The sequence below is a fragment of the Prionailurus viverrinus genome, chromosome X, assembly GCF_022837055.1.
Source record: "Prionailurus viverrinus isolate Anna chromosome X, UM_Priviv_1.0, whole genome shotgun sequence".
Taxonomy (NCBI): domain Eukaryota; kingdom Metazoa; phylum Chordata; class Mammalia; order Carnivora; family Felidae; genus Prionailurus; species Prionailurus viverrinus.
In genome coordinates, this window is record NC_062579.1 from 53,706,951 (window position 1) to 53,726,924 (window position 19,974).

General features: G+C 36.7%; 1 protein-coding gene across 6 annotated transcripts in view; it reads right to left on the reverse strand.

The window, feature by feature from the left end:
- HDAC8 (histone deacetylase 8) overlaps positions 1-19,974 on the reverse strand; it is a 235,802-nt gene that overhangs the window by 127,902 nt on the left and 87,926 nt on the right. For all 6 annotated transcript variants that reach the window (XM_047844370.1, XM_047844372.1, XM_047844366.1 and 3 more), the window contains 2 exons: positions 8,778-8,950; positions 6,166-6,260 (listed from right to left, as the gene is read on the reverse strand). In XM_047844370.1, the coding sequence (XP_047700326.1) occupies positions 6,166-6,260; positions 8,778-8,950 (268 nt within the window). The remainder of the gene's footprint in view (positions 1-6,165; positions 6,261-8,777; positions 8,951-19,974) is intronic.

The following is a 19,974-nucleotide window of genomic DNA, read 5'->3' on the forward strand; positions in this document are numbered from 1 at the left end:
TAATAATCACACCACTCAAATAATAATAAAATCGGCACAGATGTGACAATATTAAAATCAGACAAAGTAGACTTCAGAGAAAGGAATATTACCAGAGATAAAGAGCAGTATTTCATAATAATAAGAGGGTAAATTCATCAAGAAGATATAACAACCCTAAATGTGTATATATCTAGTAACAAAGCTTCAAAAATACATGAAGCCCAAACCAACATAAGTGAAAGGAAAAATTACCAAATCCAAAATCATGGTTGGAGATTTCAACTTTCTTGACAAGTGACAGAACAAGCAGACAAAATCCATAGGGATATAGAAGACATAAATAACACTCTCAACTAACCTGACCTAATTGATAATGATAAAAAATGTTGTCCAATAACAGTAAAATACACATTCTTTGCAAACTGCACGTGAAACATTCACCAAGATAGATCCTATGCTGGGTTGTAAAACAAACTCCAATAAACATAAAATGACTGAAATCACACAAAGTATGTTCTTTGAGCACAACAGAATTAAACTAAAATGAAGGTAAATAGATATCTGGAATGTCCTGAAATATTTGGAAATTAATTTTTAAAAACCCATGCTTCTAAATAACTCATCAAAGAAGAAAATTAGAAAATATTCTGAACCAACTGAAAATGAAAACATCAAAATCTCTGGGATGCAGCTATAGCAGTGCTTAGATGAAAATTTATAGCATAAAATTCTTGTATTAGAAAAGAAGAAAGGTTTAAAATCAATAAACTAGGTTTCTATCGCAAGAGACTAGAAAAAGAACTAAAAGTCAATACAAAGTTAGTAGAAGGAAGGAAATAACAAAGATATGAACAGAATAATAAAATAGAAAAGAGAAAAATGAAGTCAATGAAAAAACTGATTCTTTGAAAAAAAATACAGTTCAATAAAACTGATAAATCACAAGTTAAAATGATCAAGAAAAACAGGAATGGAATACTAGGAATGGAAGAAGGGATATCACTACAGCTTCTACAGACATTAAAACAATAATAAAAGAATATTATAAGTGAGTGGGCAAATTCCTCAAAGACAAATTATCAACATGGAAGCAAGAAGAAATAGAAAATCTGAATAGCTATGTAACTATTAAAGAAATAGAATTCATAATTAAACACCTTCCCACAAAGAAAACCCCATACTCAAATGTTTCACTGGTGAATTCTATCAAATACTTAAGTAAGAAATAGTATAAATTTTACAAACTCTTTCAGAAAAAAAGAGGAGGTGGGGACACTTCCCAAGTCATTTTATAAGATCAACATTGCCCTGATATCAAAACCAGACAAAGACATTACAAGAAAAGAAAACAAGTCAACATCCCTCATCAACATTGACACAAAAATCCAAACTGAATCCAGCAATACATAAAAAGGATAATATACCATGACAAACTAGGGTTTATTCCAACAATGCAAGGTTTAACATTTAAAAAGCAATAATTAATGCAATTTACTGTATTAACAGAATAAGAGGACTCCATATGATCATTTCAATAGATGAGGAAAAAGCATTTGACAAAGTTTAACACTTATTTGTGAGAAAATTCTCAGTATATTAGGATTAGAAGGGAACTTCCTCAACCTAATATAGAACATGTATGAAAAAACCAACAGCTAACATCATGCTTCACGGTAAAAGATTAAGTGCTTCCCCCTATGATCGGGAACAAGACAAGGATGTTTGCTCTAACCACTTCTATTCAACATCATATTGGAGGTCCCAACCAGTGTAATAAGGCAAGAAAAAGAAATAAAAGTCATAAAGATTGTAAAGGAATAAGTAAAACTTTCTTTATTCACAGATGACATGTTTGTATACATGAAATATGCTAATGAATCTACAAAAAGCTACTAGAGCTAAAGAGTTTAGCAATGATACATTATTCAAGATCAATATAAAATCAATTGTATTTCTATATTCTAGCAACAAACAATTGGAAATTGAAATTTAAAAATACCATTTATAATAACATCAAAATCATGAAATACTTAAGGGTAAATATAACAAAATTTGTGCAAGACTTGTTCACTGAAAAGTATAAATGAAAATTTGAAATTAAAAACTTAAGAAAATGGAGAGATATAGCAAATTTTTGGATTGAGAGATTAAATATTGTTAAGATGTTATTCCTCCCCAAAATTGATCTATAGATTCAGTACAATCTACAGATGCACTGCAAGACTGTTTTACACCCATAACATACACTTGTATATAAATCTACACTTGTATATAAATCATTATTTTCAATGGCTACATATATTTCCTCATATGAATCATGCATAGTTTATCCAACCAGTCCATCAGAAATGGTCTGGTTAAGTAAATATTTTTCACTCACTAAATTTTGTTACTAAATCTATCTGATTCAGGTATATACATATCCCTGATATATATGCACATACATATACATATATGTATATATGAATATATTATATAACATAACTGCCATACTCTATCCTAGATCATAGGATCCAAATAGTATTACTGGATTACAGAACATTCTTATATATGATAGTCCATAAGCTTTATTACATGGAGTGGGTAATTTGCTAAAGTAGCCTTGTACTGGTCTTTTTATGGGACCTCATGCCACCTTTGGGCTTTCTCTATGGTAGAGATACCTGAGCCAGCCTATGGGCAGATTCCCTTCCTCTCTTTCCAACCTGGGCTCAGATCTTCTTCCAGCTGGGATTGCTTCCTTACTCCATGCCTGGCTGGCAAACTTGGCTCCCTAATTCCTGAGCTGGGACCAACTCCCTGATCACTGGCTTTATGACATCACTGGTTTTATATCTCATGAGAACTATGACTGAAATCTCACCATTAATTACTTCTAATATTTGTGCTAGACTTGTCTTCTCAACTCCCTTCCCTCAGTTGGCAATCTCGTGTTTTCCCATGGGCACATCTGTTTCCTACAGCTGGGATACCTGGTACTTCTTGCAAAGGATGGGTATTTGCTACTGGAAGTCTTTTCAGCAAAAGGCTTCTAATTCTTCCATCTTAAAAAGAGTTTTACCATGTGAATGTTGAGATCCTTATTATTAAAACACTCATTTATTCAGTTGTTCATTCAAACAATGAACACCAACAAGATGGGTGGCTGATATTGTGCTAAGCACTGAGGGGGAATACAGACAACCAAAATACAGATGACCAAATGAATAGTATAGACTATGTTATAGGAGTGTACTGGAACCTCTTAACAGGTTTGCCTTTCTCAAGTCTCTCTCTTTTGCAGTCTGTCTTGTGTGTGCTACTAAGTTTTCTAAAAACGAAAGTTCATCTGTTTTCACAGAAATAAAGTATACACTCTTTAGTGCAGTGTTCAAGGCTCTTCATAATGTGGCTCCAATTTTCATTCAAGCCTTAATCCTTCCCACTCTCCCTTAGGAACTCTATGTTCTACTACTTTATCAAACTTCTCACTGGTCCCATGAGGACCAGGTCCTTTCCAATCCCACTTCCCTTTGCCTAGAATGTCTTTCCCTCTTCTTTACCTGTCAAACTCTCAATCAACCTCCATGATTTAGTTCAAAGTCTTGGTGAAACATTTCTTCTATTCTCCTCAACTGTCCTGGATTTGAGCACATTGTTCTGTCACCTTTATCAGATGGTGAAATTTTTGAGGGCACTGGTTTTACTTGCTAGTCTTTGTATCTCTGAATTCAAGTCTGAATAAGGCCTGGCAAGTAGTAGGGATGCAATGAATATTTGTTAAATGAATGAAGGAATAACTGAATATGAAGGAAGAGCTCAAAGGGCCTTGGTATATTTAGGTAAGGGATTTTTTAAAGGCATGGGGCTTGAAGCTAGACCTAGGAAGACAATAGAGAGATGGAGAAAGAGCATTTGGAAGAGGAAGATTATTATCCCAGGACATAGAAGAAGAAAAGCCCAAGACTGAAAGTGAAGACAGTGGGGGGGGGGGTCAGCCAGACTGCAGCTGACTGCTGCACTATCTTGACCTTTTCACTGACTAGATTTCTCAATTATATTTTCAGCTCCTGGAGGGCAGGGTATTTTGTACACTCCTTTGAATCCCTTTCATATTTGATGCACATCTCCACAGTCATTGTTCCTACTGTCTTGTGTTTCTTACTATGCTCTGTAACATAATTATTTGTATATCTACATACCTCTCCAGAACTTATACCAGCCTCCCTCCCAGGCTGCTTGAGGTAGGGGACGAGATGAGGTTTCAGTGTCTTTGAATTTTCCAAGACACCTATCATAGTGCCTGGCACACAATGGGTGCCCAGTAAATATTTTTTGACCTATCATTTGTTGATCTGATTACACAGAACCACAAGGATATTTGTGTGCAACTATGTATTGTGGCACAAAACTTATATATGCCTTCACACTGTGCAGTCTATTTTTGGCAATTTTCATTAAAATGTTATCTTATTGTACAGGGAAGACTGTCATTTCAATTTTCTTCTTTGTTCCTTCTTGGATGACTCACATTTCTTGTACCAGAAGGATATGACAGAAGGGATTCAAAAAGGGTTTGGACACATTTATGAATGACAAAGTCATAAATATCTGGGTATAAGGAGTTGTTAGGAGCATGCAAAGGGGAAGGAGAAAACTTGCATTTTACAAGTGCCTATCATGTGCCAAGAACTGTGTTAGGCAACTGGCATACATTATATATTTTTTAATCTGGCAGAATATGCCAGCATAAAGATAGGACATGTCTATCTATAAGGCCAAGCCCACATCCATTCAGGCACATAGTTTCTCCAGGTACCAGAGGCAGTATTCATCTTTATTAAAATTTTATCAACCTTTTAAGACAGATGAATCTATGGATTTGCACTGTTTCCTAGGAACAGAACACTCATTCTCAATTCAAGCTCCTATAGTTTAAAACTTTTTTGACATAACTTGATCAGTTTTAAAGTCTCAATACTTTAAATTACAATACAATCTGAGATAGTCCCACAGCAATAATAGCGATTACATTTGTTCACAAATGTAATTTGTTCGCTTATCTTTATATTTCATAAAGCTTCCAAATACTGAACAAAGGTAAGTCAAGTCAAGAAAAGAAACTTCTATTAACCCTGACACCAGCAAATTGTCTCAAATTATAGCATGCCTTCAATTTGTATTCTAAACACGTTGAGTGATTTTTCAGAGATACATATTATATCTCATTTGTGGTTAGAAGAAAATTGGAAGGAAATTCGTTTAGGTTGTTTCTAATTTTTAAAAAATAATAGTAACTTTAAAAAGAATAATGTTCCCAAGTATACAGATTCTGCATCTGGTAGGAATAAAAACGTAACCAAAGTACCATCTCTACTCCTGGGAATGGCTTGAGAAAGTGGGGCTGCAGGTACTGGTTCACACATTGGCTTCATTATAAGTCACATAATCTAAGGTCTACAACTACACATCTTGATCTGTGATAACATGCTTCCTGCCAAGTGTGGGGGTGGGTGGGAAGAGAAGGAATACACCTTCAGATAAGGGATAATCAGTATACTCACAGGTCTCAGACAGCTTTCTGTTAACCTGTTTTGGGAAAACTAAAATAGACATCTTTGTTCCGGGAAGTGTAAAGCCCATCTCATATGACTAAAGAAAATGGTAAATGTTCAAATGACCTTTCACATGGCACCTCTGTGGGCCACTAATCACTGGAAAAACACCAGACATGTCTTTGTGGTGATTATGTGTTTCTTAACTTTTATCTTAGTCAAAGGAAACTGAAAGACCAGGACTGACCCCAAAGAACACAGGTGTGACATCCACCTATGGGACTTTTTAAAGATAGACAAGAACCCAGCTTATGTGTTTAAAATATTTCCCCTTCTTTTTTGAGACTAGGGGATGAAAATATGCACGTATTCCAAAGAGTTCTTTGTGTGAACAGGTGACCCCTTCCCACAGTCTCTGTGATTAATTGAGAAATTAAAGTTAGTTGGCCTTTGAGATCTCTTGTAAAAAAGGCAGAAGGTCTTGGATATTTTGGAACAAGAGTCCACTATTCTGCCAAGACAGTATGTTATTGTTATTGGAGTGTCTCTCAACAAAATGGTATTGAGCGGTGAGGACGTGATTTTGATTAGGTGGAATGACTCAGCTCTTCCCCTTAAAGAAGAGAGGACTTGTCAGAGCCTTACTTACCTCATGATCTGGGATCTCAGAGGATAGTGTTTTCCCTAGGATGACCCCGGTCAAGTATGTCCAGCATCGAGCCGTGTTGGCAAGGTTATAGCCTCCTGTCTCCATCAAGAATTGTGAAGTTAGGAAAGAACAGTCACAAAACAGCAGGAGAGGGAAGGAGGGTAAGGAAGGAGAGAAAAATGTTTTAATAAAAGGGCTAAAAAGACAACTCCAACTTGCAGAACTTCACCTAAACATCCCTTTATGCTGTTTTTGAACCATCTAGTAGGTGGACTTTGGTGGATTAGTCAGACCATGCACAGTGTGGAACTGGGAAGTCTAAGGCCTACAAAGATTAAAGAGGCCCTCATCTCTGAACAAATATGCACCTGAGGACTCCAAGCTCCTGAATTTCATCAAGTCATCAGCAAGACTGAGATCCCTGGAATCCAGATCTCTTGAGGTGACCTACCCAACATGAAGGTCTCTCTGTGATGAAATTTGCAACAATTCTATAAAATGGCTGCTGGATATGATTTGTATGTTAAAGCTATTGGCAGATATAGCCCCATAAGTATCCAGGAAAGAGAAATGGAAAATGTTGGCAGAAATAGACTTCCTTCTTTCAATATCAGCATTCCTTTTCTCCACAAAACACAGGCCTAGTGGCAGAGATCAACGAGAATGAGATGAGGGAAGGGACTGTTGATTGATGCTCTGACCCATCTCATCAGGTTCTGTCACAGTCAGCCAGCAGCCATATTATACTGGCTAATAATCAGCATATTTCTGCACTGAATAGATGTGTTCTGCCATGCAAGCATTAGAACATCGGCCTTTAGCTAAATTCCAAGAGTGTAAGGATGAAATGGAATGATTTCTTAAGCTCAGTGCAGCCTGAGGGAAATAGAAGCTGGTCTATTTTAGGTAGGGTAACCATATAATTTATTGTCCAAGTGGTACACTTTTAACAGTAAAAGGGACACTATTAATAATTACACTGGGATAACATGTATAAATTGGGACATATGGTCACCTTTCTCTTAAGCCTTGAAAGCCTTACTCTTTTAAAGGCCAGGGATAGTGGGTGTTTTAGAATATGTCATTTAGGCCTCAATGGGATCAAATGAAGCTTGGGGACATGGTTATCTCCACTAATTGTCTATGTGCTATTGGGGGTTGAGAATTTAAGTGAAATAGTACAGATATTACCTTAAACATTCCTGATGTGAAAAATATGAATTTATAAGATTGACTTATTGGGCATAATTATTTGATTTCAAAAAGATCCAACATAGATTTTAAGTAGTAAACTCTTTCTGGTACACATACAGTATTATTAGATTTGCAAAAATTCCTTTTACATGAAGGCATTTTCAGGAATACACATATTGTATAAGAAGAGTTATGTATTCAAAAGCCAAAACTTTGGGCTGAGAAAGCAAAGTGACTTTGAAAATGCTAAGTAAAGGCTCGCACAACTTTTCACATCTGTGTAAAAGTTGAATTTGCACAGATGTATATTGTAGAAAGGGCTTTTTTCTTTGCCCGAGCTGTACCTGTGTCATAATCAACATCCTTAGTGCTGTCAAGGAAAGTAATATGTTACATAGCATTTATCAATTTTATCTTTTCCCTGAGTTGAAGTTAATAGATGTCTTGCCTGCGTTTCATAAAAGGGTGTCTCTTGTAAGCACCTTTAATTTTTATCCCTCTAGGGTTTGAGTCTGCCAAAGGACCTGGCTTGTGTATTTGTGTTGAATGCTCACTCATTTTCATAAGGCCTTCCCACAACCTCCTCTAATTTGGTTTTTACAATAGGTCGACAAAACAACAAACTATTAGTTGTTCCATAATACTTGTGTTTTAAGCTCAATCTGCTTGACCATGTTATTTTAACGCACAATTCATTCACTCAATGAAATACAGATTGTGCCAGATGGATAGATAGAAGATTCTCAACAAGGCATCTTCAAAAGTAGTTGAGGTTGTAAAAGGTACTTTCACAAATGTGTAAATGCTTCTATTGAATAGACTCAGCTTTCTCTTGGTCAAGTAATACAAAACATCAGTACACACTGAAGGCAAGAATGCCCAAGAGATTCTAGATCTCTCAATTTTGCTTTATTGTAACAAATCCATGCTTTTTTTGGTGGGGGTGGGAGGGAGAAGTCATTCTTGAATTCAGCTTAGATTATTTAATTAATTCATGTGTTTACTACTTATAGATGAGTAGACTTAGAATTCTGGTGGTATGTTTCCAAAGGATGATTATTAGAACTGAGAATCAAAAACTACACTGAGAGAAGATGGATTAAAGTCCACTGAGGTTAACACCCACTATTCTTAATAAGATCTGATGGCACCTTTAACCAAAGGCCCTTTGCTTTAGGAATTGAAACTTAGACTTCACAGTACCAAGGAGTCAATGCACATGCCAAGCCGAGGAGAAGTGTGCCACAGTACTTCCTTATGCTGAATTGTGAAAGGGGCAGAGTTCTTTGACTCAGGCTTCTGGATCACAGACATGTGGGTATTATCCAATCTAAGAAAGCCAAGTTTTACTCAGTGCCAGTGGAAAAAATGTGGAAGAAGGTCAGCAAATTCTGCTGGTGAACTTCCTTTGTACTTACCTCCTCCCAAAATGAGTGTTGCCAATTGCCACTGAAGGATGTACTTAAGACATTTGCCAATTCCCACTGGAGTCATGTTAAAGGAGCACATGGGATCCCCAGCAATTGTATCAGCTCCCAGCTGTAAGACCACTGCTTTAGGATTAAAGGCTATGTATACCTCCTTTAGTACACTGTGGAAAAGAGAAAAGATATAAAATGTCAGAAAATGACAGGTCATTTTGGTCTGGGGGGGCAATTGGAGACATAACTGAGTCAGCAAATAGTGAAGGGGGGAAACCCAACTTGTCAAACCCATCAAACTTTCCATCTAAAACGGGTGATTCAGACTATATGTAAATTATACCTTACTAAACCTGATTTACAAAAAAAAAAAATTCCCTCCACCTTCACCTTACCAACAATCAAATTTACCTTTATGTTATAGAACTCAAACTTCCTTTAAATATTTATATTAACTTTAATAGCCATAGGACATAGTGTATATATTTACTCCATTTTATAATCTGGGAAAGTAAGACATATACACTGCATAGTTAAGGATTATTTATGATAATTTAAGATTGCCAACATCCTTGGAGTTTATTATCTAGTTATCAATGGAGACTGCTGAAGATAATTAACATGCTTTGAAAGCATAGATGTTATCAGTTTACTTTCTATTATTCTAAAAGACTTCTGGGTTATGAAATACAGCCCTCCCCAATTCATATGTAACCAGAGTATTATAGGGTAGAGAATAATAACAACTTATCCAAAATTATAAATCTGAAAGTACCCTAAAGAATAAGTTGTAGTGAGTAGTAATGAGGATAATTTTGGGTAGAATCATACAGTGGTATCAAATCAACCTAACAGCTTTTTTCCTGACAGTTATAAGCATCATAGATGAAAAGGAAGTTGTCAATGTGACAGATGACCTTAGTTAGGCTTCTATTATTATCATTAATTGAACACTGACACTGTCCAGAATGCATTCTTAGGAGTTAGAAAGTCCCTGCTCTCACGGGGCTTACAATCTAGTTTTCAGACAAAACATATACCAGCTCTTATGGGACTGAGTAACTCTTACAGAGACATATAAACAAGTGCAAATTAACATACTTCAGAGTTGAGAAAAGGCAGAGTCAGAAAGTGATACAAAATGTTGGGGTTAATGGTCCCTTCATAATCAACATGTCAAATTATACCAATGCAGCAAAAACAGAACAATTCCAGATCCTTTTGCAACTGCAAAAAGAATTCAGGGTTATAAAATGCCATTCTCCCAAATTCATATGTAACCAGGGTATCGAGACTGTTGAAAAGTGCTCAGCTGCAGAGGCATTCTTTGACTCAAAAGAGTGTTTTGTTTTGATTTCTCATCTATGCAGACAAATATTGTGTGATTGTGGAGATTATAATAATATTATAAAACTTATGACATATGATCCTTAATACAGGAATACTCAAGCCTATTCTCTCTCTCATGTGCTTATCTACTGGTGCAGAGGGAAAATAAGCCACCTGAATAGTTAGCTAACATGTATTAAGGATCTACATGTACAGAGAACCCCATTTGCTGCTATCAGGAGACACAGAGGAAGGCATGATCTCTGTTCTAAAAAGGTTTATAACTTTCAGGAAGAAGAGGGAGGCAAGAAAGACCAATGTTTCTTCATTCATTCTATCCCTCATTTTGCACAAATTTACTGACTACCCCCTGTATATCTAGCATGAAACTGTACCAGATGCTGCAGGAACAAAGATGAATATGACACAGCTTTTATCTTTATGTGGCTCAAAACTGAGGGGAAGACTCATACTATGTTAATCAGTAATTAAAGTACAATGATAAATGAAGTATCCGAGATGGCACAGTGAAGCGAGTAATTGACTTTTCCAGAAGATGTTAGAAAAAGCTCTATAGAGCTAACTTTTGACTTGGGTCTTAAAAGATGAGAAGAACTACAATGAGCTACCTATTAAAATGGCAAAAATGAAAAATAGTGATAACATCAGTTGCTAGTGAGGATGTGGAGAAAGATTACACATAGATTGTGAGTGGAAATGTAATATGGTGTAGCCACTTTGGAAAATAGTTTGGCAGTTCCTGTCAAAACTAAAAATAGACTTACCATGAAACCTAGCAATTGAACTGTTAGGCATTTATACCAGAGAAATTAAGGCTTATTTTAATATAGGAACTTGTACACAAATGTTCATAGCAACTTTATTTGTAGTAATCCAAACAGGAAACAACTCAGATGTGCTTCAACAAGTGAATGATTAAACAAACTGTGGTATATCCAAACTGTGGAATATTGCTTATCAATAAAAAGAAACAAACTTGATAAACGCAAAAAAACTTGGGTGGATCTCAATGGAATTATGTTGGTTGAATAAGGCCAGTCCAAAATCTATACTGCACAATTCCATTACATACCATTTGTTAAATAACAATTTGAGGGATGGAGAACAGATGGAGGTTGCCAGTAGTTAGGGATGGGTATGGCTATAAGATGGTAGTATGAGACAACTTTGTGGTGATGGTATAGTTCTGTACCTTGATTGTGGTGGTGGTTTTGGTTATACAAAGCTACACATGTGATAAAAATCTCATAGAGTCACACACACACATACATACACACACACACAGAGTGCATGTATAACTGATGAAAACTGAAATAAGCTCTATGAATTATACCAATATCATATTCTTGATTTTGATGTTGAATTATAATTGTGCAAGATGTGAACATTGGAGGAGGCTGGAAGATGGGTGCATGGAACTTTCTTGTACATTTCTTTGCAAACTCCCTTGAAACCATAATTATCAAAATAAAAAGTAAAAAGAAAGATGAGGAAAAGTTTACAGGCATGTGGGGTGAAGGTAGTGGAGTTGGAAGCAGGATGGTTGTAAGAGTCATTAGTAGGGGACTAGCTTCAGAGAAGGAACTGTATACGTAAGAGCATGATGGTTTGAAACAAGCAGTAGTGGGAGTGAAGCTAATGAAGTAAATGTGGTTTAGGGCATAAAGGGCCACAGATATGCCAAGGCAGGCTAATGAGTGGGCTTTTACTCTAGGAGTATGAAATATCTCAAACATTGCATGTGTCTGTGTATTTACACGTGTGTATGTGTGTTGGGGGAATGATCAGATTTACATTTTGAAAAGATACTCTGGGGGCACCCGGGTGGCTCAGTCGGCTAGTGTCCGACTTTGGCTTGGGTTGTGATCTCACAGTTTGTGGGTTCCAGCCCTGTGTTGGTCTCTCTGCTGTCAGAACAGAGCCCACTTCGGATCCTCTGTCTCCCTCTCTGCCCCTCCCCTGCTCGCTCTCTCCCTCAAAAATAAACAAACATTAAAAAAAGAAAAGAAAAGAAAAGATATTCTGACTATAGCATAAGATACATTGAAGGTTATCAGGGGGGTTTTGCAACAATCCAGGCCAGTGGCAGCAAGGTCAGGGAAGAAGAGATGGATTTGGGAGATACTTCTATGATAGAATTGATAGGGCATCACATATTGACACACAAGGAAAGTGTATACATATAACATTCATGAGTGTTTGGTACTAGGGCAGAGGAAAGGATAAAGAAAGGCAATGTGTTTCTGGAACAGTTCTTTTAGTGATAGCCAGGAAGAGAAAACGAGTCCTCAGGGAGTTCTGATGAAGAGGGCTATGGATGGATGGAGAAAAGGGTAATTAGAAGGTTTGGAAAAGGTAAGGTAATTTGTACACAATGTAAACTTCAAAGCAACTGCAAGTGAGGACACTTTACATGTAAGGGCTACATGGTGGGCCCTCTTAAATTCAAGAGTGGAAGTTTTCATTTGGTTTGACAGTCAAATGGGAGTCACTGGAGAAATATAAATACTGATGTTGCTGAATGATGCTTAGGAACTTTGATTTTTGCTGTTGCATGGAAGGCCAACGAGAGAATGTCTGGAGGCAGAGGGATTGGCAAAAAGGGTATTGAAGCATGAGAGCAACAGGAAGCAAGATAAGGTAAATTTGGGGAATAATGAGAGGGCTAGGTGACAGATTGGGTGGGGATGGGGGGTGGTCAGAGTAGAAAACACACTGTGCCAATTCCTCTAGAATTCACAGGGGCGGGGGGAAGAGAAATTGAAATATTCTTTGTCCTACTGCTACTTCCAAATCCAGTCTTCTTTCCTCTTATCAATCTCTCCTCTTTTGAGTCAATGACATTTGCTTATACTACTCAAAGGCTATCTAAGGTCCTTTCTATAGACCTACAAGGTATTCTTTCACCTCCCTTGAAGACATTAGCACCTGATTCACAAGTTTTCTGTCTCTCCCTTTCTCTGTCATTATTCTTTGCAGTTCACTACTCATTTGCTTCCTTAGATCTTGATTCAAGCACCTATTCTTACCTATCCTAGGCACTAGAGATACAGAAATAAGTAAAATTCAAGGACCTTATTGCCCAGTAGGGGAAGAAGATAGGAAAACAAATAACTATGATAAGTGCTATAATATCCATCCATTCATTCAAAAAATGTTAACTAAATGCCTACTGTATACCAGGCACTATGTTGGGAAATGGGTTTGCTATTGAACAAAAGAGACCTGCTCCTTCCCCCTGTGACCCTTCTAATTCTCCGAAATAACAGTTTCTTCACCTTTTGAACAACCGTGATGTCCACCTGCACTCCACTTTAGGTATTGCTAGGCATAGCTATGCTTTGGGACCTGACAAGGAAGTGCTTAGAAATGTTCTACTTCTAACACCCTGAACTTGGAACTGCTTTTTAGGTGTACAGTTTTCCATTTTCTGGTTGAACTTGTTCTTTATTCTCATTTTAACTCCTGCTTTCTTGTCTTTCTCCTATTTTCAAAGTCCACTAGTCAATCTTTTGACTTCATTTACTTCACTACTCACTTTTTTTAAATGTTTTCTTAATGTTTATTTATATTTGAGAGAGAGACAGAGTGTGAGAGGCAGAAGGGCAGAGAGAGAAGGAGTCACAGAATCCGAAGCAGGCTCCTGGCTCTGAGCTGTCAGCACAGAGCCCAACGCGGGGCTCAAACTCACGGAGTGTAAGATCATGACCTGAGCTGAAGTCGGACGCTTAACCGACTGAGCCACCCAGGCACCTTGCTTCACTACTCATTTTGAATAATATAGTTAGTCATTTTAAAAACTCTTGGTAGCATACTTAATTCCTTCACACCTTTGTCGTTTTTGTCCTGATAATCCTTAAGTCCTTGGATAAACCACTCTGTCAGAATTTTCTGCTCTGTTCTGCTGGAGAAAGCTGAGAAGTCAAACCAATTGCTTCCTCTACAGTTTATGCTTACAACTCCAGTTCAACAAATTCCATAAGCATTTACTGACTGTTCAATATGTGCCACTCCCTCTGTGCAGCTTGGCAATCATTTGCTTCACCTCTTATTGATAAAAAATTACATTTCTTGCAGCATCTAGTCTAATTTTTTAAAAATACAAATACAATGAGAGCACATTCTTGACGCTAAAAAATAAAATAAATATAAAAGTCTATCAAATAAAAGTGCAAAATCTCTCTCCATCCCCACTCCTTTTCCAGAGGTAACTGCTGATTCATTACACATAGCTTCAACTAGCTCAGTCAAGTATGAGGCAGAAAAAGTTTGACGTGTTTCTTTACAGATTAAACTTTCTCCTGCCTCATACTTGACTGAGCTGGTTGAAGCTATGTGTAATGAATGCCTTCCTCTACCTCTTCTCTACCTGACAATGTTTTTCCTCATATTCCTCCTTTTCCTTGAGGCTAATTTTACCACCCAGGCACTAGATCCTCATTTCTGTTCCTCTAAGGGCCACGTAACACCAATAAGCTCTTTCTTACATCTTTAGTCTCTGCCTTTCTACTGATTCTGTTCCTTTAGGTTATAAGTTTCCTATCTCCTCCTCCCCTTCTCAGCACTGCCAAATTTACCCACTTACTGGTCACCTAAGCATTCTTTTTGCAATCCAGTTTCTGATTTTACTGTTCTCAGTTTCTCTCTTGAAAGGAGAGAGACCTGTTGGTTATGATATCCAAAGCTTTTTCTCTGTTATCTTTTCTAACTTCTCAGAAGCAACTAATAGTTGATACTATTCAAAAATCTGTAGTTGATCATCAATGGCTACAGCTACATTAAAAATATTTTTAAATCTTTAAAAAACCCCAAATTTATTGATAGTCACATAACATACAATTCCCCCATTTAAAGTGTACAATTCAACAGCTTTTAGTATATTCACAGAGTTGTACAACCATTACCACAATGAATTTCAGAACATTTTCATCATCCCCCAAAGAAACTCTGTACCCATTAGTGGTTATTGCCTATTCCTACCATTCTTCAATCCCCAGGCCTTGGCAACCACTAATCTACTTTCTGTCTTTATGGATTTGTCTGATTTTGACTTTTCATATGAATGGAATTATATAATATGTGGTTTGTAACTGGCTTCTTTCACTTAGTATAACATGTTCACAGTTCATTCATGTTGTAGCATGTATCAGTACATTGTTCCTTTTTTTGACCAAATAATACTCCATTATTTGTATATACCAAATTTTCTTTATCCATTCATCAGCTGATGGACATTTGAGTTATTTTTACTTTCTGGATAACTGAAAAATGCTGTTATGGGCATTTGTGTATAAGTTTTTGTGTAGATAAGTTTTCATTTTTCTTGGTTACCTACCTAGGAGTCGAATTTCTGGGTCATATGTTAACTGTATGTTTGTTTAACATTTATAGGAACTTCCAGATTGTTTTCCACAGTGGTGGCACCAGTTTACATTCACATCATCAATGTATAATATATGAGGGTTCCATTTCTTCCACATCTTCACCAATACTCGTTATTTTCTGTTTTGTTTTATTATAACCATTCTAGTGGGTATAAAGTGGTATCTCATGGTGGTTTTAATTTGTATTTCACTGATGACTAATGACATGGAGTATTTTTCCATGTCCTTTTTAGCCATTGTATATCCTCTTTAGAGCAATGCCTCTGCAAGTCCTTTGCTCATTTTTAAATCGGGCCATTTGTCTTTTTAATATTGAGTTGTAAGTATTTGTATATTCTAAATACAAGTCTCTTATCAGATACATGGTTTGCAAAATTTTTCTCCCATTCTACAGGTTGTCTTTCATTTTCTTGATAGTATCCTTTGAAGCACAAAAGTTTTTAATTTTGTTGAAATCCAATTTATCTATATTTTTTTGTTACTTGTGTTTTTGGTGTCATATCTAAGAGAACATTTTCTAATTCAAGGTCATGAATATTTACATCTGTGTTTTCTTCTAAGAATTTTGTAGTTTTATTTCTGTCATTTAGATTATTTGGACTTAATTTTTGTATATGGTGTGAGGTAAAAGTCTAGATTCATTCTGTTGCATGTTGATATCCAGTTGTCCCAGATCCATCTGTTGAAAAGACTATTCTTCCCAATTCTTGGCACCCTTTGGGTAAAATTGACTGTAAGTATTTCTCGACCCTGATGAGTGTGACCCTCATGCCAGCACCACACTGTCTTGATTACAGTACCTTTTTAGTCAGTTTTGAAGTTGGGAAGTATATCTTCCAACCTTGTTCTTCCTTTTCAAGATTGTTGTGACTATTCTGGATTGAATTTTTATATAAATTTTAGGATCAGCTTGTCAATTTCCACAATGTCAGCTGTGATTTACAACTCCATTTTGACTGTGCTGAAACTGTCATCTTACCTCCTTCTCTATTCCTTGTCTCTTCTAATGATACCCTATCCTTTCAGTTAGTCATGTTCAAAACTCTGAGGCTCTTTGTGATTTCTCCCTTTCTCTGCTCCTCTTCAGTTAACCAGTCTTGCACCAATCTCTCTCCCATTCCTTCCTCTCCATTCCCACAGTAGTATTGGCCCTTATGACCTCTTTTGTGGAGTACATCAATAGCTTCTTAATTAATTTTTCTGTCTCAAGTCTCTTACTTCTCCAATCCATCATGCACATACACTAACTACAATCAGATTAATTTTCCTTAGGGATTATTTTGATCATGTCACCTCCTTATTCAAAACCCTTCAATGTCCCTCTATTGTCTTTAGATAATGCTTAAAATTCTTAGCCTTTAATTCAAAGTTCTTCATGATCGGATTCCACCCTACCTTTTTATCTTATTTTCCTGTAACTCCTTAACCCATATTCTTCTTTTTTTTTAATTTTTATTTTTTTAATTTTTTTTCAATATATGAAATTTATTGTCAAATTGGTTTCCATACAACACCCAGTGCTCATCCCAAAAGGTGCCCTCCTCAATACCAATCACCCACCCTCCCTCCCTCCTACCCCCACCAACCCTCAGTTTGTTCTCAGTTTTTAAGAGTCTCTTATGCTTTGGCTCTCTCCCACTCTAACCTCTTTTTTTTTTTCCCTCCCCCTCCCCCATGGGTTTCTGTTAAGTTTCTCAGGATCCACATAAGAGTGAAACCATATAGTATCTGTCTTTCTCTGTATGGCTTATTTCACTTAGCATCACACTCTCCAGTTCCATCCACGTTGCTACAAAAGGACATATTTCATTCTTTCTCATTGCCACATAGTACTCCATTGTGTATATAAACCACAATTTCTTTATCCATTCATCAGTTGATGGACATTTAGGCTCTTTCCATAATTTGGCTATTGTTGAGAGTGCTGCTATAAACATTGGGGTACAAGTGCCCCTATGCATCAGTACTCCTGTATCCCTTGGGTAAATTCCTAGCAGTGCTATTGCTGGGTCATAGGATAGGTCTATTTTTAATTTTTTGAGGAACCTCCACACTGTTTTCCAGAGTGGCTGCACCAATTTGCATTCCCACCAACAGTGCAAGAGTAACCCATATTATTCTGTAGGCAAACTAAACTGTCCATGGTTCTCCTCAGTCACCTTGCACTTTCTAAGTATGCTTTTTGTCATAAACTTCTTTGTGCCTGCAAGTCAACTTTCTACACGTGTACATATCTACTCTTTATTTTATTTAAATTTTTTTAAGTTTATTTATTTTGAGAGAGAGACAGAGTGACCATGAGTGGGGGAGGGACAGAGAGACAGAGAATCCTAAGCAGGCTCTATGCTGATATCACACGGCTTGAATTCAAGAACTGTGAGATCATGACCTGAACTGAAACCAAGAGTTGGTTGCTTAACTGACTGAACTACCCAGGAGCCCCTCATATCTACTCTTTAAAGGATAGCTCAAGTTCCATCTCCTTCGTAGGTAAAAAAAAAATATGATAATAATAGCAGCTAACATTTATTGAGCTATGTTTATTTAAAACATAGCAGTCTTCTATGCACTTTATATATATTAGCTCATTTGACTCTCTTAACAATTTATAAGATAGGTATTATTATTAATTCTATTTTACAGATGGGGAAACAGCAGCACAGAGGGGTTAAGAAATATGTGTAAGATACACAGCTATTAAGTGGCAGAGCTGGGTTTTAAACCCAGGCATCCTGGCACCAGAGTCCATGCTCTAAACTACTACAATATACCTACTTCTATGACTTCCTGAACTCATCAGGTGCTTGTGCCAGCCACTTCACACATATTATTTTGTGTAACAGCAGTAGTGGCCACAGCATTATTTTTTTTAAGTGTTAATCTTGCTGAGCAAGCTCTGATTATATTATTCCCTCATTCTAAAATCTTCAGCAGCTCCCCAAATGCTTATGGAATATGGTACAAATTTTCATAGCTAAGAATTCCAGCTCTTGCATGATGTGATGCCCACCCACTTTTCCAATTTTCTTTGCAACTTGTCCCTCTCATGCACTTTACAGTCAGTATAGCCAAACTAAACAGCTGTCCTTTGTACATAGCTCAGTCTCTCCTGACTTTGATATTTCTGTATCCTCTGTGTAGAACATCCTTCCCTACATTCTCTGTCTATGTAAATTTGACCCAGATTTCATAAACACATACATATTCACACTTTGTAAAGATATACTAATTACCTACCCTTTAGAACCCAAATCAAATGTTACCTCCTGAATTAAGTCTTTTTCTCAAGTATTTTCTCCTTTTGAGTACCAATAACATCTTATTTTTTATGGTTCTTTTAACTTTCCACATTTTTATTTTATTTAAATATGTGTGACTATGAATACATATGTATATTCCTTTATGTTTCTATAATGTTAAAATTTCCACTAACTTCCTTGCAGGTAGAATCAATACCTTATACATAGTAGGCATTCAATAAATAATCATTAAATGAATAAATGAATAAAATATCAGTCTAGATTGTTTTTGGGAAAGTTTCCCTAACCACTGTAACAGTAGTGTTTGCTACACTGCAAATAATTAATTTTAGGTTTTGGAAAAGTATAAAATCTCTTCCCCAGAAAGGAGGTGGGGGTGGGGGAATGGAGGAGGTAATGGTTTGGGGGGAAGGACAGGCATCTCATTACACTACATTAGTAACTTCCCTATAAACACACACGATATTCATTTGAAATTCAGTTTTCTTGATGAGAAACCTAATCTTTCAGTATTCAGCAGTCTGGTTTTCAGACAAGGCTATGCAAATGAGGAAGAGATGCTGTGGCAGTTGTTTCTACAGGCATTGATTTGGGGAAAGGCCGTGGGTGCCTAAGGAGGATAAAAGCCAGAGGTGATGACATTAAAGATGCTTTTAGATAAAAGGAAAAGCCCAAGAACTAAATTGTAGAATTATCCCCCACCTTTTTTTATTCCATCAGGGTAGACCACAGCTTCTATGGTGTGCCCTTGAGGTCATTCAGTTGTGCCACTTTATCTCTAAATACTAGGGGCAAAACCCGGTTTTGTTTGCTTTATTTGTTTTTAAATGCTTAAAGTTCTAAAGGATTCAACTCAGGGAAATGGGATGCCAGAGATGGTGTCACAGTTACCTGTAATCAATGCTGATAGTAGGATCTGGTACCCCAAATTTGTCATTCTAGCCAGAACTCTGATGGTGCAGGCTCATCTCCTGACTTTCTAACTTGTAAACCAGCTTAGACTAGCCTTATTGTCTTTATGTTTTCCAACAAGCACCCTCAGCACCCTCTAGAGATTTCCTCAACAGAGATTAAAAACCGAGGAATTCAAAGTTGAAAAACCAAAAAGGGTAGAATGCAGAGGGAGAGGAGGGAGAAATATTTGTTATTAATGATGTTAGCTCCCAAAATCAGCCTGAGAAAAGTTATTGCCAGCAGCAA